We start from the raw sequence: 24,314 nt of genomic DNA, 5'->3' as shown, positions 1-24,314 counted from the left end.
CTGACAGAGATTCCTTGGTTTATTCAAAACACTTGCCAGCATGTGCACTTGGAATTGGGAAGACGTCAAGCACAACAGCGTCGAGGGGCTCCCAGCCTCTGTGGGCCTCACACGCATGCACATCCACCCCTACACCTTTATCTGCACAAAGGAGCAGGACCCGGAGGAACAGAAAGGAAGGAAAAGGGGTGGAGGATGCAGAGATGGGGATAGGCCTTCTCTGAATACATCCTGCAACACAATTTTGGTTTTTAAATCATATACATAGTTTCTATATCCAAACAACAACAACAAAAAATAAATCAAAAATGGGGGGGGGGGTATTTCCTGTACCTTGTAAAGAACCTGAAACAAATGGGCCTCATTGGATATGCAGCTGATAACTGAGTATATACAGAGATAATTTGCTCAGGAGACTATGGGAACCCATATTCCCACCATGTGTCCTAAGAGAATTATGTCCAAACAATAAATAAAGCTGCAGACAGACCTTATGTGCCATTCAAAGACAGTTAAAACAACATAAAGTCAAATTTGAATTGGAAATTCATTTTTTTTTTTTTAATACAAAGTTCCTATGGCTTCTGACCACAGAAAAAGTCTAGAAGTAGTGACAACCCAAGAATGTGTGTGCCCCCTCCCTGGACAGTGATCTCAACCCTTCCCCACCGCGGGGCCGAGCTCTGGGGAGCCGGCCCACATCAGGCCTGGATGCACGGTGGACACAGCAGAGCGTGATCAGAGGTCACCACAGCCGTAGCTGCAGACACCACCAGGCCCTGAGGGGAGAGGCCATGGAATATACAGAACCCGGGCCTCTCACGGAAGCCGTGGCTCCTGTCCCGTGCACACTTTCCAGCGGCGCCGGGATGCACGTGTGTGTCTCAGTCTCTGTGGAGCACGTCTGGGGGACGGCCTCCTGAGTCTCCACGTGGCCCTTCCTGGGGTAAGGCGTCGTCCATCCCACTCCGCCCGTGACGCTGGGGCTCCCACCCTCCCACAGGGTGCTCTTCCTGTAGGCTCATACAGGATGGTGCTTCGTGGTGGATTAATGCATCTATCCTACCACCAGACGGTGTTTGCATGAATAGGCTAGGGCCTGCTGTCCCCAGAGTCGGGCAGCAGGACGTCCTCTGGAGGAGGCAGTGAAAATGCACAGACTTATGTCCTGCTCAGGGCCGGCCCCACAGACCCTCTCCGGCAGCCAGTGCAGGGCTGAGCACATGGGGCTAGAGTCAGGCCGTGGGCAGCTCCACACGAGGAGCCCTCAGCTCCTCCGCTCGGGTGCCTGTGGCACCTGCCCGGCCCACATCCCCAGCCTGGAGACCTCCAGAGCCGAGAATGGAGACGGGCAGAAAGGCAGAGCCCAAACCCAAGCACGGGGTGAGGTCACTTTGGCTAATACTGATGAGCACACCTTGGACGCAGAGGCCAACAGGGGCAGGAGATGGTGGCACCGGCCTCCCTGCCAGGCTTCATGTGCTTCCAGCCCTGGGCCTTGTCACAGGGGCTGTCACAGGGGCTGCCGGCACAGGCGCCTTGCTCCCAGCCTGAGACAATGCAGCCTCACTGAGCCGGGGGTGGCAAAGACGGCCCTTCCTGTGGGGCCCTGGGAGGGCAGTGGCAGCCCCTTGGGGCTCCCGGTATCCCCTGAAGGCAAAGACGAACGGTTTCAAAGGCCCGGTTCCCACAGCTCGTGGTGGCTCAGATACACCAGAGGTCGGGTGGCGGGTGGTGCCAATCTGAACATCTGGTAGACCTAGTCCTGTGAAAGGGAAACCTTAAGTCTCCAGCTGCTCTCCCAGAGTGGGAAGTCAAAACACAGAGGCTCAACTAAGCCGCGCTTCTCAAGTTCACGGGGAGCCGGCTCCGGCCTCTTCACTCGGCTTGGCCGCAGCAATCAGGTGCTGGGCGGGCCGACCCCCATCGCCCAGCATACCAGACACCGGCGGCGAGACAGGAGGCTCTGGAGGTCCCTGCCCTCTGACAGCACCGGGGCCAGCCCCCGTCCTGTGAATGGAGACGCACTGGTCAGCGTCCTCCCTGGACGAGGCAGCCTGGGAACCCTGAGTCTAGGAAGGGACTAGAATGTGCTGTGCCTCAAGCAAGGAAGGAGCTGGGCCCAGTGGGCAGGCCTGGTGGGGGTCTGCGGAGTGGGCCGAGGGTCCCTGCAGGTAGGGAGGACTCAGAGTTGGGCCCTCAGGCTCTCCCCAGACCCCCAGTTCTGGCAGGCAGGCATACAGCAGGCCCATGGCCCCCTGGCGATTGCTCCAGGCTGAGGCTGGAGTGTCCGAGGACAATGCTGGAGGCCCACAGACTATGGGCCGTGCTGCGCTCCTGCCTGACGTGTCAGTAGAGGCCAGGAACGTTTCCTCGTATATCAGCTGGTAACCACGGGAACCACACACCTCGTAGATGTCAGTCTAACCACATCCAAGGTCTCAAAGAATATCAGATGAATTTAAAATATCAAGATGCTGTTAAAAGTAACAGCGGTAGGGGTTGACAGAATGAATATGCCCAACTTGTGGAAGGCAGTCTACTGTTACTTCGGGAAAGAACACCGAAGGAAAAAAAAGAGGCTGCACCAAACAGAGATGGCCCTCAAAGGACAGCCATGGGCACATCAGGTTTTGGAAGCTGTGCTGGCAGGGCCTGGGGGGGCGAGAGGAGGCCTGGGCAGGGGTCTAGCTCCACCCAGGCACCCCATTCTGTGGGGCCATGCCCCCGAGCTGTAGTAGGCCCCCGCAAGCTCCATGTGGCCACAACCAGGATGTGGGCCTCACTGAGCAAACAACCTGGACGTGGTCATGGAGGAGGGAGAGACGTATCCCAGGACACTCCAAGTTCTGTTCCCTTGTGCTCAGATCAGGTTCATGTCTCCCCACAGGTGCAGGGCCCCCACTCAGCTCAGGCCTGGAGCTCCCAAGGAAGACAGAGAATGGGTGCTGGGATGGGGACCCAGTGGCTGGCCGTGCAAGCAGGGCAGCTCTGGCCCCACGGACAGCGCCCAGTCTGGGTCAGAAGCAAGACTCAGGCAACCCCCAAAGTCTTCTCCCTGACAATTTCCCTCTAATACAAAAATAAAGGTATCACTCCTCAGGCGATTTGGGAGAAGAGGGGAGTCCCCATGGCACCACCCCGTGCATCACCCTGTATGTCTCACATGGTGCTTCCCTACCCCCAGCAGGCCATCCACCCTGTGCACTAAGGGATCTCTGCCCCCTGGGGCCTCAGCTCTTTGGCACCAGCTCTGGTCTGCCGAGTGGGCTGAATGGCTCTACCGGGATGGGGATGCAGGGATCGTGTTGGTTTAGTCCCTTGGGACGTGTCCTCAGAGGGAGGCTGGCCAGCAGGCAGGGCTTCCCTGGCACAGGGCCGAGAGCTGTGCCCATGCAGACAGCCCCTTCTTGGGCTTGCTCCTTCACTCCCGCTGCTGTTGTCATTTCCACTTTGATTGCCAGCACATTTACCAGTATAACCACGTACTTTGGGCCACGTATTAAGTAGCTGTGTTTTCTTCTGTGAACTTCCACTTTCTTGCCTTTTTTTCATTCATTTATATGTATCTCCATGACTTTATTGCCTTGTAAGAGCTTCTCACATGATACTCAAATGACACTCCATCATATTTACCGCAATGAGGGAGGGCGCTAAGATTCCAGATGCAAACTGTTCTCACTTTCTCCTCAGAGGCAATGTTCAGATAAACATGTGGATGGGCCCTTGGAGGTACCCCCTTCATCAGGCTCAGCCCTGTCTGCTGATCTGAGCCCCCTAGGGGACCGTGTGACTCCTGGTGTCACAGAGGCAAGACAGTCCCTCCCTTCCTCCCCAGGCCCAGCAGCCAGGACACCCCGGGGCTCTGAAGCCGTGCAAGAGGCCGCATTCCTCCTGAGAGCTCTCAGTGCAGCTGGACCAGGCCGGCCCTCTCCTCGCTACCCTGGAGTTCCACAGCTGCTGCTACCGGCCCAGGGAGGCAGCCCAGCCACCACGCTCACTCAGCCAGCTGGAGGAGGCCGCAGAAGGCGGAAGGTCAGATACTCCCCAGACGGTGGCTGGCGGTCATGACTACCTCCTCAGCTGGACACAGGGATGCAGACGACTGGACACACGCAGTTTCCTCTGCCTCCTTCACCCTGTTACAGGAAGACGGGCATTCCCTCCAATTTCACGCCTGCCTGGAGCACACGTTCCGACGAGTGAAGGGCAATCCGTGTAATGAGGTAAGATTTAAGTGCCAGCAGGAGTATGACAGGGTGAATGAGGGGCTCTGATTAGACAGATGCAGTGAGTGTGTAAAAGCAGCAGCCTGAAGCCCAGTGCCGGGAGGATGGGGGTCCAGGAGGCTGGGCCAGCAGCCCCACGCAGGTTCACCAAGGGCCCACCCCGGGCACCCCTCCTGGGAGGCACATGCGTGGCTCCCCAGAGCCAGCTACTCCCCCCTCCCACGCTGGATTGTGGGGCACTCTGGGCCAGACACAGAAGGTGGAACTCATGCTTTTGGCACCTCTAGTCAGAGTTCTTGAGGCCTTTTAAAAATTTAGGGATTCCTGGGTGGTGCAGCGGTTTAGCGCCTGCCTTTGGCCCAGGGCGCGATCCTGGAGCCCCGGGATCGAATCCCGCGTCGGGCTCCCAGAGCATGGAGCCTGCTTCTCCCTCTGCCTATGTCTCTGCCTCTCTCTCTCTCTCTCTCTCTGTCTCTCTCTCTGTGTGACTATCATAAATAAATAAAAATTTTTAAAAATTTATTATATGTCTCTTGTCATCTTTGAGACTTTAGGGCAAAGGATAACAGCAAAGGGCTTTTATTCCCATGAATGGCCCCTTCTACGCAAGCCCCAGAGCCCCAGCCACAACCTCAAGCCCCCCAAGCAGGGTGGAGTACATGGGCTTGGGGCCCAGGCAGGGCTCAATGTTTGCTGAATGAATAAGTGATCTGAGGCTGGCGGCTTACTGTGATCCCCAGCACCAGCCACTGCTCCCTAGAGGGTCCTAAAGACCCCTCTCAGCACCTCCCCCACGGAAACACACAGGCCTTTCCGATTTAAGCCTTTGTGTACCACCGGCAACACATAAAACAGCTTGCGTGGACTCCTAACCCCACAGCCAGCCCTGGAACTTGGTGGGGCCTCTAGCTTGGCCCAGTTATAGCTTGGTCCACAGGAACCCCAGAGAGGAACATATTCCCTGGCAGGTGGTAATTATCACTATAATTACAAACATCAATATAACCTTCCTGCTGGTTGACTGCTCCCAGTAGTGCTTGCAAAATTTAAATAGTGCACATTAATGCATATAAACGGTGCCCATTTATCTCCAAAAGCATTTCACTAAGGCTCTCCTTCTCCTTCTCCTTCTTCTTCTGTTTTTTTAAAGCAACTAGCTTCCACCAAGTTCTAACCATAAATACTTGAAGGTGGGACACCTGGGTGGCTCAGCGGTTGAGCATCTGCCTTCGGCTCAGGGCGTGATCCTGGAGTCCCCGGATCTAGTCCCACATCGGGCTCCCTGCATGGAGCCTGCTCTGCTCCTTCCTCTGCCTGCGTCTCTGCCTCTCTCTCTCTCTGTGTCTCTCATGAATAAATAAAATCTTTAATAAATAAATAAGTACATACATACATACATACTGAAGGTGACTTGGCAAAAAGACTGCGAGCGTGAAGGTAGGCCGGCCTGGGTCTGATGGCTGTGGAGGCGGAGGCGACCCTGGACACAGGCAGGAGCCAGCTCGCAGGCCCCTGGCCACGCAGGGCGTCCCACGCGGAGGGCAGAGGGCCAGTCTGGGAGCACAAGGTGCTGCTCTCCCGCTGCCCTTGCCTGGCCTCCATGATGGGTTAGCACCACCGTGAGCCAAAGCCAAAATAAATGACAGCCACGGACTCAATGGTGCTGGGCGCAATGGTGCACCATCAAGGCCACGTGGTGTGGTGGGGACGGCCGTGGATGGCCTCAGGCCCAGCCACTTCCCTCGGCCTGTGGGAGGTGCCTACAGGAAGAGCTCCATGAATGTCTTCTTCCCCTCCCAGACAACCACATACACAAGCAGATTTGAGTCTTTCACAAACCTGACCTCCGTGCTAAAAAAAAAAAAAAAAAGGTGTTAGACTATGAGAGGCTTACGCACAGAACTTGGCCCCACACAGTTTCCTATGGCCATAGCTAGATACAGGCCCAAAGAAGAGGCCTGGTGGCCTTGGACTGGGCTTCTCTCAACACGGTGGCACCCATGCTCAGCCAGCTCCTCCCCAGCAGCCCAGAGCCAGCCATGGCTGTCCGGAGGCACTGGGGCCTGGACTGTTCCCTCCTCCTGGCCGGACTCAGAGCACTCCCACCCATAAATTCCCAACCTTGGGGGCTCCCTTCTGTTCAGTCTGTAGCCCCCAGAGCTGCAGCCCAGCACTCGGCACTCGGGGGGACCTGAAGGGGCATGTCTGAGGCATGGAGGAGACATCAGCTGAATGTAGCTGCGCCAGGCGCCTCCTATAAACTGAAGCAAGCAGTCCCCAGGGTAGAGGGGGGAGGCTCGGGCTGCAGCCCATCCTGGCAGACGCACTCCGCTCCTGGGCACCACGGGCCCCCTCACTGTCCCCACGGGTGCCACCAGCTTGCTGGTGTGGTCCATGGGCACACTCTGTGTAGGTGGGCTGAACATGGGGTGGGGTCCTCAGTGTGGTAGCTGGATTCAAAGTTGGAAAGCCGGGGTGGGGGTACTTGGGTGACTCAGTTGGCTGACTGTCTGACTCTTGATTTCAGCTCAGGTCGTGATCTCAGGGTCATGGGATTGAGCCCCATGTTGGGCTCTGTGCTCAGCGCAGAGTTGACTTGTCCCTCTCCCTCTGCTCTTCTCCCACTCATGTGTGCATGTTCTCTATCAAATACATAAATAAAATATTAAAAAAAAAAAACAAGTTCTAAAGCTGGGCCCCCTGTGCCTGCTGGCTCTCTTTATACTATTTTGTTTTTAAAGATTTATTTATTTATGTATTCATGAGACACAGAGAGAGAGGCAGAGACCCAGGCAGAGGGAGAAGCAGGTTCTCTACAGGGAGCCCGACGCGGAACTCGATCCCAGGACCCCAGGATCATGACCGGAGCTGAAGGCAAACGCTCAACCACTGAGCCATCCAGGCTCCCCCTCTTTATACCATTTTAGAGGCTCAGAGGTTACCTGTGGGTCTTCCACACAGGTAGGCAACACCAACTCCCCTAAGACAAAGTCCAAGGAAGAGGAAATGCCTGCTCCCTAACAGAGCAAGGGGACTGCTGAGCAGGCCAGGACAGCCGTCCCCGACACTCCAGGTGGGGACACGGTCTGGGCCTTTGGACCGTGGCAGGACTCCTGTGGCCCAGGGAGGGATGCCCCAGAGCCACCTCCCTGGCCTTGAAAGAGGGACGGGAAACCTTCCGAGAGGCTAGAGCTGCTGAGGGCCATGGAGTCCCAGCGGCCGGTTTTCCCTCCGAGAGCCTCCAAAACAAAGTCGAAGCTAAAGCTCAGCCGCACTCCGGCTCGGAAGGGTTTCCACCCGCGAGTGTCCGTCGGATGCCCGGATGCCCCGTCCTGCCCCTGCCCCCCACCCCCGACGGCTGAGGATTCAGGCCACAACTGGTTAACTGCACGGGGTGAACTGGAGCCCGCGGCGGGTGCAGGCTGACTGTCTTCACTCAGCACCGTAATCGGCACATCTGCAGACAGGAAATCCTCCTCGCTGCGAGTTCCCAGTCTATTATCTGAGACACCTGGTGTGGGTGGGTGATTCAGAGACAAACAATGAGCCGGCCCCCTGCACAGCAATTAACTGCTTTAACTGCTAATGTGTTTAATCCACCACGTGGGGATCAAGGCTGGGCCGAGGAAGAGGCTCGAGTCCTTCTGGGCTTGCAGACTGCAGGCCCACGTCACCGTCCCCTCGCACACTGTCCTCACCCGCGGGGACCCAGGCGCCAGCTCAGCCTCAGGGAAGCTTCTTGCAGCCTTGGGTGTGTGTCCTCCCGACACGAGGGACATCCTTCTCTCTGGTTTTAAACACGCATCAAAGCCCAGCTTGCGTGCACACGGAACTCACCACTAGGGCAGGACCTATGGCCCGGGAGCTGTTGGCTGTGCCAGCCCTTCAGCCTTGGGTGTTTTATTTTAACCTCCTGGATCGGATCATCCTTTATTGCGAACAGAAATAATGCTCAGTTAAAGGCTTATTGGGGTAAACCAGCAGAAAACATTCCCAGTTGTTGAACTGGGAAGCGGCTCCTGATTGTTTACAAAACCTGGCCCGGGAGCGAGCAGCAAAGTCAGCACATGCCCGTACAGCCCCAGAAGGCGTGCCAGAAACCGCCGCCACCGCCAGCCACCGCAGCGCCGCCTCGGGAAGCAAGGTCAAAGGCCAAGGACTGTGAAAAGCTTCCACCCCCAGCATCAATCACGCCAGGCAGACTGTCTGGGGGATGCTCTTTTTGAAAATACAGAAAATGAAATGGACTCCTGCGGGGTGGGAGGGCGGGGAGGGCAGGCCTGAGCGCCAGGGGCTCTGCTTGTTGCCCACCAGGGACCTGTCTGGAAGCTGGGAGGACCTTGAGGCTTTCCGAGGGCACAGCCCCTTGCCCTCTGAGCCACTGCCATCAGTGTGGGCTTAGCTGATGGTATATAGGTATAGGCCCTTGCCTCTGTCCAATGGCAAGAGGACGGGTGTGGGTGGTGGGGACCCCGAAGTGATATCAGGGGGACAAAGGAAGAGGCTGGGGGTGCGGATGCGAGGGGACAAGCTCACCACCTTGCCTTTTAGAATGGAGTTTAAGATAAATGTCAATTTCGGCTTCTAGATCTGAGTAGTTACACAATCTGTCACAGTGTTCAAAATAAAGCTACTCAAATTTACTTTTACGATTTGAACAAGAATATTTCTTATGGTCCTTAACTAAATTTTGGGCAAGAGGCAGTAAATCAACTCCAAGGCATTTTCCTTGCTCCTTAAATCCTCTCCTGTTGACCCCACACAAGTGAAGAGCTCCAGCTCCTCTAGAATTTATTTCGTCGTCTGCTTTCCAAGCCCCCTGAGAACTCAGGAAGACCAGAGAGGCCTCTCAGAAGTACACTGCTCTGTAGATGCAGCTCCGTTCCTCCTGGGAGCCTCACTGCAGGTCCTGACAAACGCCAACATGACACCCCTCTGAGCACTCAGTAAACATTCGATTAATTGACCTGGAGGCAGATGATGATTCTCATAGCTACACAGGTTCTGAGCCCAGGTCCACAGGGAGAGGACACCTGACCAGGCTCAGCCAGAGAGACCCCAGGGAACTAGAAATGCTGAAAGGAAGACCTGGATTTCTCCTATTTCTAACATGCAAGCGGAGAGGGGGCTTAGGACGATGAGATTTCAACCCTAGAAGACAGGTATCGAGGTGGGCACAATGTCGGAGAAGGTGTGCTGCACCCAGCTCCACATGCCCCCACTAACAAGAACCTGTCAGCGGCCAGAGCCCACTCACAGTGCCACCATGCCCCAGCCACAAGCAGGCTCGCGATGGGCACGCATCTGAGCTCTCTCTGCTTTTCCTGCCTCGCTCCATCCCTTCCCTCAGACCAGTCCAGGGCAGGCTCCTAGCCCCCTGCATCCCCACTCTCCATCCTGCCCCTTGGGGTGCAGGGAGGAGCCAGCCTGGGAGGGGGGATTCCTGGCAAGGCCAGCAATGGGCTAATTGTGTCCAGCCATGTCTGCTTGGCTTTCACCCCCACAAAAAGCTGGACTCACACCTTGCAGAGAACAGGAGGATGAGAATGCAACCCCTGGTGGGCGAGCTGCCAGCCAGCCTATGTGCGGCTGAGAAAGGCCCAAGGCCTGCGCCCCGTCACTGAGCCATCTCTGGAAATCTGCAAAGTGTGGCGTCTACCAAGGCCAATAACACATCTACTCCTGCAGAGCTCAAACCAACCTGCCAGAGGTAATGGAAACAATCCCACGGGCTGTTATGACGGCCCAAGAGGTGTGCTGCTACAACTGGCCCACCTGAAAGCCAGCAGAACGAGGGGGGCCCTGGAGACAGCAGGAAGGGGAGGCGGTGCTGCGGGTCTCCGTGTGTGGCTCCCACGTGGCTCGGCGCACCCTTACCTATGGCCCACAGGACAGTGTCGAAGGTGCCCACGTCCTCCTTGCCGGAGGTGAGGTTCTCCCAGGTAACCTGGAGCTGGCCATCTGGGAGCCTCCGCACTCTTGAGGGGGTACAGCCTCTCAGGAACCGGGTGCCTTGAGAGGCCATGTATTCCGTGACCAAGGAAGACATTTGCTGCAAAGCACAAGAGAACATGCTGTGAGGCCCAGGCAGCAGTGAGAACGTCCACTCCTGAGGACTATGGGAAGAAAGGACGTGGCCTCCTTCCTGCCTGAAAAAGCCCTAGAGGAGCCCAAGAAAGGTCCCTCTGAGGAAGGCCCAGTGCTTCTCCTCCTCTGCTACTCTGCCTCAGTCCATCCCTCCCTCTGGCTCCTCTCGTTCTCTGTGGAGCTGAGGGCTAGACCGGGACAGATCTGATGTCCCCCTTCCCCCAGCTCCTCATCCAAGGACCTGGGGCCTTTCCGTTAGGACACACTTCACCTTTGGGCTCTTCTCTAGACGCTGATGAATTAAGTCTTCACTAAGAGCAATGACAGAGAAGCACCCCTTTCTCCTGGGGGTCCTGGCCTGGCTGACCCAGATGGTACTTGCCCCACACCTGCCACCCCTCCACCCCTGCCGAATGCGGTCACCCCCTGGGGAGTTGGGACGGTAGGCAGGCCCCTCTGCTCCCCACCAAGATATGCAAGGTAGCACGTGTGGTCAGGGATGGGAGCGGCTGGGACACCTGCACAGAGGGCTCCCTCCTCCCAGCCTAGAGGCTCCGCACCCCCTGGCTCCTGGGCCACTGTGGGGACTCATGCACGCCAGCCCCAGTTGGACACAGCTTTTTCTTTTAAGAGAAAACAAAAGCCACTGTTTCAACCCTCTGGTGTCTGCTCACTTAGATTTATTAATCTGTTCAGGATTGTCACACCGGTCATGGGAACAGAAGTGCAGGCTGCTGGTCCCTCTGGATGTCTGACAAGCCCGGAGTCTTTGTCACAGAATGAGGGGGGAACCGCTGGACCCAACTGAGCCACACGGCCAGACACTGGCCCCAGGTCTGCCACGGGGCTGCACATACTCCTCTGAGGGAGGGCCTGGGTCACCTGGCCTCACGACCATGCCCCGTGTCCAGGGCACCCCGTCTCGTCGGTCTCCAGCTTCTTCCTGGGCTGGAAGGCCAGGTCTCCGAGCAGCCCTCATTCCTACAGTCTCCTCTGCTCCACAGGCCTCATCCTTCTCTGCATCCCGCAGCAGAGCCTCCTGTGGCTGCTGTCTGCTGCCCGGCACACTCTACCCACAGCCCGAGGCACAGAGACCTCCTGGGGATGCTGCGGCACCGTTGCAGGCACTTAGTCCACAAGCAGAGGGCCAGGGATCCACCAGGTGGGCTGGGGCTGGGGGCCGGACGCAGAAGACCCACTGCTTCCCTCTGCAAGAGTTCACCAGCCCCGAGAGCCCAGACTGCAGATGGACGGGCTCTGTCCTCCTTCTCAGGCACGTGGGAGCACATTTTGACATCTTGATGGTGATAGTTCTAGACTTAGCTTTTAACAGGTGATTCTTCCTTGAAGAGTTTTTAGTTTGAAAAAACAACAAGCCAGGAGCTCCTGACATGGATGCCTCTGCTGTCAGCAGGGGTGTCTGCCCAGATGGGGATCAGGACAACTGGCACCCTTCAGACCCTGCAAGGTGGCCCGGTACAGCGGGCAGGACGTGGGCCCTCAGGCAGGCGGGGCCTCAGAGGCTGTGCAGACACTGAGTGCTCAGGGAGGTGGAGGGGGGCGGCCAGCAGAGCCACCAAGTGCTCATCCTGCCTCACAAACTACAGCTTTTCCATGGACGGCAGGTGACAGGGAGTGTGGGCAGGGGCTGCCAATCTCCTGAGGTGGTCACCCAGGGCCTCCCTAGTCTAGCACCCACTTCCCAACCTGGCGCTACCCCTGGGGAGGTGGCACCCCATTAAGACACCAGAGGAGCTCAGCAAGAGAGAGAGGGGACAGCGTGTTCGCCGACGTACTAATGGAACGACTAGAAGAGCTGATGCAACCCTGTGGTCCGTGAGGCTGGCCTGATGTGCCCAGCAACATCCCCTTTGGTCCAGTGGGAAGTTGCCATAGGTTCCATGTGCCAGCCTTCCTTCCACACTCTTGGCAGGTGTTTTATATTTTGGGAACGATCTTCTCATTCAACTGAAGGCCAGTTTCTAAAGACTGAGACCTCACTCCCAGCCCACGCCTGCACCTGCCCGGGAGAGAGGACAGGGCGGGAGCTGGGCGCACGTGGCCATACCTGGTCAAAGCCCCGGAGGGGGATGCTTCTTATCATGATGGTGGTGTCCAGTCCGAGCCCCGTAAGGAAGCCAGCACACTCCAGGGCCACGTCTGCCGGAGGCTAAGGAATGCTAATGGACCATGACATCAAGAGCCAAGGGGCGAGACCCCCCAGTGCCCTGGCCAGCCACCCACTGCCCCACCAACCTCCAATCAGCCTGAGGGGGCTCCCAACACCAGCCACAGAGCCCCCCCTGCTTCTCATGAACACATGTCCACGGGGGGCGGAGGGGACTCCGGAAGCCACAGAATGTGGGCACCTAGGGCCCGGGCGGCTTCTGCCTCCATGGGGCATCTGTCCAGGCTCCCTGGAGTTTAATGTCAGTCTTAGGGGCCAGGCCCACCCCCAAGGGGTCTAAGTAGCAACAGAAGAATCTCCTTCATGAAAGACATGAAACAGCGGCCTTCCACCCATGTTCCCAGCTAGCCGACCCAGCTCTCATCTGCCCTCAGATAGCCCCTCCCCTGACCTCAGGTCCTCCCATGGCTCCTCTCCTGACCCTCTCTGGAGTTACTGCTCCCTTTGAAGGAACGGGCCTGGATGGGGCTGCCCTCCAGGGAGCACCACCTGCCTCACGGCTGTGTTCAGTTGCCCCAATGGACTCAGCCATCTCAGTGTGTGGCTCAGGAAACGCCTCCAGGAAGCCCTAGCCTCAAAGGTCAGCCTTAAATTGTCCCCTGAGTACAGGTCATCTGCCCTGAGTGGCCCTGTAAGTGGCTGGCTCCGGGCGGCAGCCTGCACTCCGTCCGGAAGGCAGAGCTGGGGGGAGGGGCCGTAGGAACCGAGCTGCCACTCCTGGGACCGCGAGCCCGACCGGCTGTCACCTGCATGCCAGCAAAGGATACAGCTGGCCCCGACCACCAACCTGTTGGGGGAACAGACACAGAGAGAGCGGTGAGCCCCCCATGTGGCCCACCGTGGCACGCGAGCAGCTGCCCTGACCAGGGCCTCCGCGGTGGGGACGGGGCCCTTCTGCTTCGTGCAAGGTGCCTGGTCAGCTGATGCGTCACTGCTGATGAGTCAGCTGAGGCTAACTGTTCAAACAGGTTGTCCCAACGTATAAAACCCACTTCCCAGGGGCTCCGACTGTGAAATACATGACAAACACGGTGTCGCTGAATCAGAAAATTGCCTGGTGGTGAAGGATGTGTGTGGTCAGTGACAAAACACACGTCTGTGAAAGGTCCTGGGAGGGGGATGGATATGGAGCCCATGGGCGTGTGAATACAAATCCCATTAGAAGAAGTGAAATGGTTCTCCTTCTGTCCTAATGTAAACTCTGCCCTGGGGTCCCCCCTCTGGGTCTTCGGCAGCCGGGACGGAAGCACACATGCTTTGCAGGATAGGGTGGGTAGGAGACAGTAGGGAGGCTTCTGGGAGAGCATTGGCTGTGACCGGGACATTCCTGGACCGTGGAAGGCCAGGCTGGAAGGCCCACATGTGCCTGTCTAGACCACCACCCACAGGCCAGGGCCAGGACAGCCCCCTGAGCAAGGAAGAGGGTACCTGGGGGCAGAGGGGGACCCAGGACCCAGAAGAGTCACTTAAAATACGTGCCCTGGTGGTATAAATCCTCTCCTGTTATTCAGTTCCACTCTGCATGCATGAACACACATGCACACAAGCACACATACACACATGTGCACAGAACCTAACACAGAAGAAAATTCCCAGCCCGGGTGGCAACGCGTGGGTGGGCTTGTCAGATCACCCCTTCAGCCTTTGAACGAGAGGAGGTGATGTAAGGATGGATAAGCCCAATGTCAGCACTAATCCTGGCAGGTACTAATGATATAATTCCATTTCAAAAAGCAGTATATCCCGTGGAATACTGCTGTAGGCGCCCTGCGGGAAGCAACTGGCACACGGCTTCCTCTCGGAGCTGGGGACAGAATGCTGCTGGAGTCGCATGTCGGGGTGAGTGAACAGAGCTCATCGTGCGAGAAAGTAGAGAGGGACACCGGGCCCCACAGCTGGCCAGGAGCATAGAGATGCCTTCAGGGCCCCATACGGGCCTGGCAATGCCTAAGAAATAGGCACGTGGGTGGACATGTGTGTCCATGTGTGTTCACAGCCACGCACACGTGGAGCATGTATGCCTCTGTGTAGGTACGTTTTCAAAATTACGTGACCTTCTTCTGTACTCAACGTTTATATGGTGCGAGGTATAAGCTTTTCTTTAAGATACAAAATGAGGAGTTACTTAAAATACAAGCAGGATTTGACTGCTTTGAACATCCCGCCTTTGATGCAAGAACGAGGTTGGCTAAAAGCATCCATGCCAAACACGCAGTGCCCCGTGCTCCCTGCTTCCAGGGGTGGCCACAGGGCAGGCCGACCACCTCCTAGACGGCCAACGGCCAGATCGCGCAGGTACTGAGGGAGTCCCTCTGTGGGACAAGGGGCTGTCCCTGCCTGTCTTGGGGGCTTCCTGCCTCTAAGTGGCCCCTTCAGCAGGAGCCAGCTGGCTGCCAGCTACAGCATCCAGGAGAGCTCCAGGCCCTCGTATCACATTGCTGAGGACGCAGAAAAGTGGTCTCCTGATTTTGGCAAACCACTTGATTTCTGCAGCCCCCAGGTACTTCCCAGGCCTCCTGCACCATGTGGGCGGGGAACCAGACAGGGAGGCAGGATAGGAGGCTCTGCAGGCGCTGAGCCCCCAGCTTCTCCCATGGAGCCACCTCAAGCGCTCTCAGCCACCCACTCCCACCTCAAAGTCATGGGTGCCCACCCCTCTCAGGCCAGCAGCTGAGTCACTGGCAGAGGGCACACCTGGGAGAAGGCCAGGGCCAGCTCAGCCACTCCGATGCAGGTGTCCTTGACTGCATAGGTCGCATGGGTAGAGCTGAAATCCCATAAACGAGCAAGCGTCCTGCTTTCTTGAAGGTAATTTGGGGTCTCTTCTTGTCCCTGCGATCAATAGTATTGGTTTTCACTCCCTCCCTGCCCCCAATTTATCAAATAATCATTATTCTTTGCAGAATGTGGGATCCAAGAACTCAGAGAACTCTCTTCAAATGAGCTAAAGGAGGAAAGTGCCAAAGCAAAACCAGATAGACACTGGTGCCTCCGGATTCTGAGGGGTAGGAAGGACCAGGGGTAGGAAGAGCCAGAAGACAGCAGTTCTGTTTTGTTTTTACTGGTAGCTCTGAAACTGCAGACAAGTTCCTCTGGCCTCCGAAGGGACCCCTGGCCAGGAAGGGGGCCTGGGAACAATGGGGCTGAGGCCAGCTGCCAAGGTGCAGGGACCAGTGCTGGCCCTGCCAGCCATAGGAGGGCAGGCTGCTGGCAGCAGCAGAAGTCAGGACCAGCTTGTAGGATCTGGAGAGAGGGCCTGAGGGAGCTCTGGGGGATGGACACACTGGCCTTGTCACTACATTAAGAGACCCGGACACAGGGGCACCAGCCACGCAGGAAGTCACCACCCTGTATCCCGGGAGCCCCAGGGTTCAATTTTACATGTGTTCTGGGCAACTCTGCTCTCTGTGCCCTTCGGTGTGCAAACATTTCATGCGAAGGTATAACTACTGTGGGATTAGCCTAATCACAGGGCAGGCTTTCTTGTTCAAAATCTGAATGGGGGAGGAAGCAGAAACAAAAGCCTTAATTCAGACCCATGAAGCCCCAGCTTAAAGAGCCCTCCACCTGCCTCTCGAGTTTGAAGGCCCCTGATCCGCTCCCCAAGGGGAACACCCACACAAAGTGAGGGCCTCACGGCAGGCACCTGGCTCCTTGGCAGCCCCACTGGTGCAGGAAATGCCAAATGGGCTGGGGGGGAGGGTAACAGGGAGGGGGGGCCAAGGCCTTCTCCCCAGTGGGGGGCTGGCTCTGGGCTTGCCTGGGATCTGCCAGCCGCATCCCACTAGTCAGGGTCCCACACTGGGCCCACCTCCAACCAGCCAGAGACTCTACGTTCTTGCCTCATGACAGATGCTACCCTGAGGACTTATCTTCCGAGCCTGGCATGTCTTAGCCATAGGAACCCACCAGGGAGGTGGTCAGCAGGGCTTTCCAGGCTCGTAGCCATGTCTCCAGCAGACACCCAGTCTCCCTTTTGCTGAACACAAGGCTGTCACACCACACGAAGGTGGACATTAAGCAGGAAATGAGAAAATTCGTAGCAATGAGTTTTCCTAATCAAATGGCTGTGGTTCTTCACAAGATAAAATTTATATCCTCCCCTTTGGCGCTTACAGAGAGAGAAAAATGATCACAATACCTAGTCGGCTTCCAGACTTAAAGTAAGGGTCAAAAAAAAAGCTGCTTCTAGGACCAGCTCTGACAGGCAGTGTTAAATCAGCTTGAGTTACAAAAACACCCTGCCTCACACAGCCCTGGGCCCCCAGGACAGAAGGCTGGGCTGTGCGCAGCTGCAGGAGAGTGGACGGTCCTGGGCCAGCGAGTGGGAAGAGCAGGGTCTGGGCTGTCACCTGGAAATGGCAACTCATTTGTGTATCAGGCCAACGTGGGAGAAGAGCTGCTCCCAGGCGCCTCTGCTCTCATCCAAGTCCTCTGCTGTCAGAGAAAGGTGATGGCACTGAAGTCACCATGAAGCTGTTAGCTTAGAGCCCCGCTGGTCCAGGAGTGCCGACCAGCTGGGCCGGGGAACCGAGGGGGTTTGGAGCACAGTGACCTTGACTCCCCACCACTAGGGCACCTGAACACTTCCAGGGTGTGGGGACCTGAGGATCCTGGGCGGGGAAGGCTGGAAGGCGGGGTTCAAGTCCCAGCCAGGATGCCTGGGGCCAGAAGGCCTGGAAGAGGAGGTGGCCCTCCAGCTGAGTGAGCTAAGATCTCCAGGCTGTGGGATCAAAGGTGGAACCAGATACCCCAGTGCCTGCCTCCTCAAAGGCACCGTGGGGCGGTCTGCCTACCTTTCCCCTTTCCGCCCTCCCTCCTCCTGCCACGGAGTTGCTGGGCTGGACATCTGGACCAGGCGGGCTGCACGCCTGTCTCCAAGCCTCCTCATACAAGGCAGTGCACCCCCCCCTCTGTACCCCATTTCCTACACGGGTGATGGACAGTTTCTTGAGGCTCCTGCTACCCGCCCAGGGGACCCTGTTCTTCCCCCAGAATCCTCCTCACTTCTTCAGTCTGCCCTAGAGTTACACAGAAAAGCAAAGAAGCAAGAACAACAGAAATGCCAAATAAGTCACAGAGCTGACACTCGGGTGGTCGAGGCTGAGTAGACCTACATGGTCCCACCTCAGGCGGAGGGTGTGGTTCTGAGGGTCTGGGCAGCCAGGGCTCCCCCCGGCCCCGGGCTGGCCTCAGAGGGCCATGCTCATGGACTTGGGAGCTCACACTGCATATGATGGCGCTTTCTGCACGTGATGTGACCACCGAGGTGCCAACCTGGGCAGCCAGCTGTGTGCTAAGGCTGTTTCACTCTTCTCTCTAACCAGGCTTGGGCTTCTTCATCCCCTCTCATGTCTCTAGCCCTGGGCTCCCACACCCGGACTCGAGCAAAGGAGGGCAGGCGAGCTCCTCACGTGTCTGTGAGGCCAAACGCCTCTGTGGCCACTGGGGTCCATGCTCGAGGGGGCAAAGGCGTGGAACAACCACGGGAGGTCGAAGAGCCGCAGGCCCTACTGAGGGCTACTGGGCGCTGTGCCCCACCCGGATGCTCCCTGAAAGCTCTCAATGTTGCCCAGGCCCCATCACGGAGAAGGACGGAAGGAGGAAGGCCCTGTGCGTGCTGCAGAACCCAGGAGGGATGCGGGGCCAGCCGTGCCCATCCGGAGCCCCCGACAGACAGGTCGTGGGGAGCTGGCCGCTGAGAGCTGCACCCGCTGCAGGCCGAGGCCCGGTCGCTGGGCACCCTCCACCCCGGCCGCGCCTCCCGGGGACCAAGCAGAAATGCCCCACTCGGCTATGGGAGGCACCACGGGGCCGGGGGCAGCCCTCGGGTCCATATTAATTTCAGCTCCATTTTAAAGGCGAGTTAAAATAAACACAGGGAATATTTATAAGGCAAATAAATCTGGCAGAAACAGCCCCTCCAAGTGTGAGCGGAGGCCTCCCCCTCAGCCCCAGCCCAAGCTGATAAAATACAGAAATGCTACTGTAGGCCCTCCGGGCTTATTTTGACTGCAGCAGAGGAATGCAGCATGTAAACACTGCCTCCCATATCACACTGTTACAACTTGCATTAACAGCACCGGACAAAAGCCGCATTTTCACAGAAGCATCGTACAGGGATATATCTCCAGCTTAATTTTTAAAAAAAACCATTTCCTCACATAAATCATGCTCAGAACGGAACGGGTGACTGATACATTGCAAACACTTTTTTTTCTTAAACAATAACATACCTAGATTCCTTTTAAACGAAAGAGCTTTTTAAAAAAAAAAAAAAATCTCCTAAATGTTTTTTTTCTGAAGAAAATAAACACAGCACTTTCTTTCCCGATTGAAATATCTGGGGCAGTGTCTTCCCAGCTGAGCAGGCTGCTGCCCTGGCACACGGTCACAGAGGAGGGGCCCGGGTCCCCAGCCACCTGCACTCACCACTGGTGCCCAGCCCGCCTGGGCCTCCCGCCGTGTCCAGCCCTGAGCGATGGCCTGGGCCAGCCTCTCCACACACCCGGCCTCCTGTGAGCGGTGGCTACAGGGACGATCGCTAGAAACTGACCCCTTCCTGGACACTGAGACACTGCTTTTAAAATATAATGGGAAGGGGAGCCTGGGTGGCTCCATCGATTGGTGGAGGTCACGATCCCAGGTCCTGAGATCAAGTCCCATGTGGGGCTCCCTGCTCAGCGGGGAATCTGTATCTTCCTCTGTCTCTGTTGCTCCCCCCACTCATGTTCTCTCTCTCTCTCTCTCTCTCAAATAAATAAAATCATCAAAAAATATGTAATGGGAAAATAGCAAACAGAGAACCGAATACATAGGTACTAATTTGACAAAAGACCAGGATTCAGAAAATGCTGGCCTTTGGTTACAGGCTGCAATGACCAAAGCGCACAGGTGACCTCAGACAGAACACGAGCACCATGCAGCAAGCTGGCCTCCAAGGCCGCTGCACATTCAGGGCTGCTGGAACTGCGGGGCCAGCAGACCACTATGGAGGGGCTGGCAAAGCCGGCCGACGTTCCACCTGCAAGAGTCAGGGCAAAAGAGAACTAAGAAGACCTGAAGCCAGTGCCAGGCACTTGTGGCAGTGATACAGGGAAGTCAGAGTCAGAAGCCAGAGCAGGACTGAACTCCACTCAGGGACTGAGCTTTCAGACTGGCTTGATGGGATGGCTGGTCAGCGACCCCGGACCCTGGTAGCCTGGCGTCCACCATGCCACACCGCACCGTGCCTCACCACTCCATACCATGCCGCAGGCCATGCCACTCCACACCGTGCCACACCCCACCCCACGCCACATGCCACGCCACACCACATCACATCAAAGATGAACTGCAAAGGCCCCAAGGATGCAAAGGAAAATCCGACCTGTGAAAGCCCTAAAGGAAAATACAGGGGCTCTTTTTCAAAAACAATCTTGGGGGTGGAGCAGGCCTTCCTGAACATGCAATAAATCTAAGAGCCATTAAGTGTAGAAAAAGATCTGAGGTAGGTTTAAAAAAAACAAAAAACAAAAAACCATTTGTACATCATGCAAGTGAAACAACATGACAAGCCAAGAAAATGTGCAATAGAAACGGCATGGAATCACAGCCCTAGTACTTGAACCAGCTAGAAGATAAGGAACAGATAAGAAAAAAGAAAAACCAGATAGAAAGTGGGCCATGGACCAAGCTGACAATACACACACACACACATTCTCTCTCTCTCTCTCTCTCTCTCTCTCATACACACACACACACATTCACAGACACACTAAGTTTTAAGTGACTAGTAAATATGTGAAACAATGACTAATAATAACAAGTGCAAATAGAATCAGGTCACATTTAACCCACTAGCTAGCTAAAGATAAAAGAAAAGATAACCCCAAAATTTCAGCATAAAGGAAAAAAGTGATCAACATAACAGTGTGAAAATTACAGACTTCTGTAGGAAATAATATTACCAAGTAAAAACACAAAGCACAGCCTGGGGAGCTCGCAGAAGATGAGAGGCAAAGGGTCCCCGGCCTGCGTGAGCCTGACCACAGTCACTGGGAGTGACCACACATTTGGACAGAAACACAACTGGCATTCACTGCCTCCACACCCCCGCCCCCGGGAGCAGCAGCAAAGGCTCCTTCCTGTTTTACAGCTCATGAGAAAGCCGATGGCCCGGTTAGGAGGAAGAGGGGAGTGAGCACAAGTGCATCTGTAACAGGGAGCAGCCCACCAGGAGGGAGCACCTGCTCGCAAGACGTGCGAAGCCCTGTACCTGGGTTCTCTGCGTGTAGGAAACCACTCTGACAGGTGGACAGAACACGTAAGAAACGTTATGACAGCAGATACGATGCACACGAAAGGTTTTCACTGCAGCGTTTCATAACGACGACAAAAAGAGCCAAGTGAGATGCTCGTGAATCGTGGAATGATAAACTACAGCACATCCATTCAGGGGAATGAAGCCCCGACCCCGACCACAGATGCCTCACTAAGTGGGAAACAGTGATGGGGAGAGCTCACGCGTGCCCGACCACACACACTCCCCCGCACGTACACTGGTGCACACACAGCCATCTGCCCTGGCACACTTTTCCACCTGTATTTTCTCAAACACAAGTCCCCAGGCTCCCTGAACACCTGCTGATGGCCAAGCCTCTGCTGCCCTCTGGTGGCCTTTCGGGCCCCTGCGAGCATGAAGTCCCCTGGACGCCACTCACAGGGCCTGGCTGGACCTGGAACCCCGCACCAGCCTGCTCTGTGGGCACAGGAAATGCATTCAGTGCATCATCACCTGCTCAGGGGGCGTAAAACCACTCACACACTGCACATCCCATTTCCTGGGGTCAGTTTCTGAGAGCTCTGGAGGCTTTGTGGCATTGCAGAGAAGCTCAAGGTTCAAACCAGAGGAAGAGGACGCTGAAACCAGACCTGCGGAGAGGCCAATGGCTTTCCCCGAGGACCTGGCCTTACTCTGTCATCCCAGGGCTCCGGTGGGTCCCATGTTTGAAAACCACTGCCCTTTTGTTAGACGTGTGGCACCACTTCCAAGACAGTCACAGGTTGCCTTGTGCCAACAGCTGCCCAAAGGGGTACAAGTCCCACTCCCTTCCCTTCCTTCAAGTAGGCAGGAAAGAATGCACTCGGGACAGAGGACCAATGTGTGTTGCCTGCAGTGGGGAATGTGAAGGCATACATCGGGTCTTACGTTTTTCCAGGAGATTCCTTCAGCCAGAAGATGTCATCACTTGTAATTCCATATTCCAAGGCGCCTTCGATCTATCCAGAAAAAAAAGGTCAATGTGAGAAGAGCATCACTTGGCCTGTCCCCAGAGACCCTCCTAAAGACATGACTCAACCAGAACTGCCCCCAACATGGGCATGCTTCCCTGCTCCACAGACTGTTCTTCAGGTCGTGGCTGCTAGGGACAGGTGGCCAGGCTACTGCCGACTTGGTGAGCTGTCTACCTCCTTCGCAAGGCGCCCAGCACTCCTCACCTGTGCAAGGTGGCTGGGGAGCGGGGCACGGCCAGTGGCTTTCTCCTCCTTGCCCTTCAGGGCCTTCCTCTTGACCCAGACCCTGGGCTGAGGGGAGGGTGGGAGGGGAGCAGAGAGAGGCAGGGTGTGGAGGTGCAGACTGGGCCCCAGGGCATGAGGCTGAAGGCCCTCCAGGGAGCCAAGGAATTGTAAGGACTCCCTGTGTCCCAGCAGAGCCTGAGCAGGTGGGGGAGACAGAAGGACCAGCGTCCTCTCAGTGGCCCATGAGAGCACGAAGAGTAAGATGTGCTGGTGGAGAGGAAGCGGACTGCAAACAGTTTATGATTCCAATTGGCAATAAAAATAAAGTCAGGAATTTCTCGGGTTTGTGTAAAGAAAACCGAAAGGTCTGGAAATCAAAAGGACTAAAACAAGCGAGTCTTGGCAGGCACCCAGGGAGGAGGTGGGGAGCGGGACAGCCGCTGGGCCTCCCCCTGGGCCAGACAGCTCCTGCTCCCTTCCTCTCTGGGCAGGTGGAGTCGTGACAGCCACCAAGCCCAAGTCCAGCAGAGTGGGGCCGGGCCTGTTACCTCTGCAGGGCACCCCAGCACCCACGCAGGCACATGTCTGCCCAAGATGACCACCCACCTCCTGGAAGTGGACTGTGGCATCCAGGGTTTTTATGCAGAACCGGTGCGGGGTTGGCTAACAGGGAGGGGTCACTAATGGTCACCCACCTTCCCTCTAGCACCTGCCACCCTACAGAGCCATGTAAACTGCCCGGGGCCACCTCTGTGCACAAGCCACCTGTCCCCTCTGGAGGCTGCTCTTGCGGGCCTGACAGCAGAAGGTAGGCATGGTGGTCCCCTGAGGCCTGGAGGTGTGCACTTCCTCCGTGCCCCCTCTGCTCCCCGTCTCCAAAGAAAGCACAGAACCGAAAGTGGACGCCTGGGGTTTAGGCATCAGAGGAGAGACAGAACCACTGCCCTGTTCTTCCTCCATCTGCTCCAGCGGTGCTCTGTCGGTCTAACTAGGAGGCAGAAGCAGGGGAGTCTGTGGGCCTCGTGCACTTTGCTGCAGCCCACCTGGAGGCTCAGGGCTTGTGCCACCTGGTTCCCAGAGCCCATGGGAGGCCCACTAGGATGCAGCCTCAGCCGAGCCCCTTGCTTGGCTCCACCTGCCTCGTGGAAGTGAGGACAGAGAAGTGCCCTCACGGGAGACCGGGCCAGGAAGGGGTGCTGGCAAAAAACAGTAGAGTGAGCACCCCTCAGAGTTAAAACAGCCAGACAATTAGCAAAAACAGTCAGATTCAACTTTTTTTGAGAACTTTGGAAATTACCCAAAGGCTTGTGGCAACACAGGGAACATTTAGTCAAGAAAAATGGCTGAAACTTGATAAGAACAGGGAGTTTTCCAAAGAACTTATTAAACTCAACAGCAAAGAAACAAACAATCCAATCATGAAATGGGCAAAAGACATGAAGAGAAATCTCACAGAGGAAGACATAGACATGGCCAAGAAGCACATGAGAAAATGCTCTGCATCACTTGCCATCAGGGAAACACAAATCAAAACCACAATGAGATACCACCTCACACCAGTGAGAATGGGGAACATTAACAAGGCAGGAAACCACAAATGTTGGAGAGGATGCGGAGAAAAGGGAACCCTCTTACACCGTTGGTGGGAATGTGAACTGGTGCAGCCACTCTGGAAAACTGTGTGGAGGTTCCTCAAAGAGGTAAAAATAGACCTGCCCTACGACCCAGCAATTGTACTGCTGGGGATTTACCCCAAAGATACAGGTGCAGTGAAACACCGGGACACCTGCACCCCGATGTTTCTAGCAGCAATGTCCACAATAGCCAGACTGTGGAAGGAGCCTCGGTGTCCATCGAAAGATGAATGGATAAAGAAGATGTGGTCTATGTATACAATGGAATATTCCTCAGCCATTAGAAACGACAAATACCCACCATTTGCTTCGATGTGGAGGGACCTGGAGGATATTAAGCTGAATGAAATGGGTCAATTGGAAAAGGACAGGGGATCTCCGGGTAGCTCAGGGGTTTAGCACCTGCCTTCAGCCCAGGGCGTTATCCTGGAGTCCTGGGATCGAGTCCCACATCAGGCTCCCTGCATGGAGCCTGCTTCTCCCTCTGCCTGTGTCTCTGCCTCTCTCTCTCTGTCTCTGTGTCTCTCATGAATAAATAAATAAATAAATAATCTTTTAAAAAAATCAGAAAAGGACAAACATTATATGGTCTCATTCATTTGGGGAATATAAAAATTAGTGAAGGGGAATAAAGGGAGAGAAAATTAGTGAAAATATCAGTGAGGGTGACAAAAC

The 24,314-nt window shown here is 56.0% G+C and overlaps 1 protein-coding gene across 8 annotated transcripts in view; it reads right to left on the bottom strand.

The window, feature by feature from the left end:
• Positions 1-24,314, bottom strand: part of TXNRD2 (thioredoxin reductase 2) — a 75,428-nt gene that overhangs the window by 34,729 nt on the left and 16,385 nt on the right. For 7 of the 8 annotated variants that reach the window (XM_025474831.3, XM_025474833.3, XM_049101873.1 and 4 more), the window contains exons 8-11: positions 21,695-21,765; positions 13,272-13,291; positions 12,385-12,476; positions 10,107-10,281 (exon numbers count right to left, since the gene is read on the bottom strand). In XM_025474831.3, coding sequence (XP_025330616.1) covers positions 10,107-10,281; positions 12,385-12,476; positions 13,272-13,291; positions 21,695-21,765 — 358 coding nt within the window. Of the gene's footprint in view, positions 1-6,771; positions 7,741-10,106; positions 10,282-12,384; positions 12,477-13,271; positions 13,292-21,694; positions 21,766-24,314 lie in introns of those variants that run through there. The other variant, XM_035706628.2, reaches the window with a different exon arrangement.

Source organism: Canis lupus, chromosome 26 (genome assembly GCF_003254725.2).
Source record: "Canis lupus dingo isolate Sandy chromosome 26, ASM325472v2, whole genome shotgun sequence".
NCBI classification, from domain to species: Eukaryota; Metazoa; Chordata; class Mammalia; order Carnivora; family Canidae; genus Canis; species Canis lupus.
This window is presented reverse-complemented; position numbering and strand designations above follow the sequence as displayed.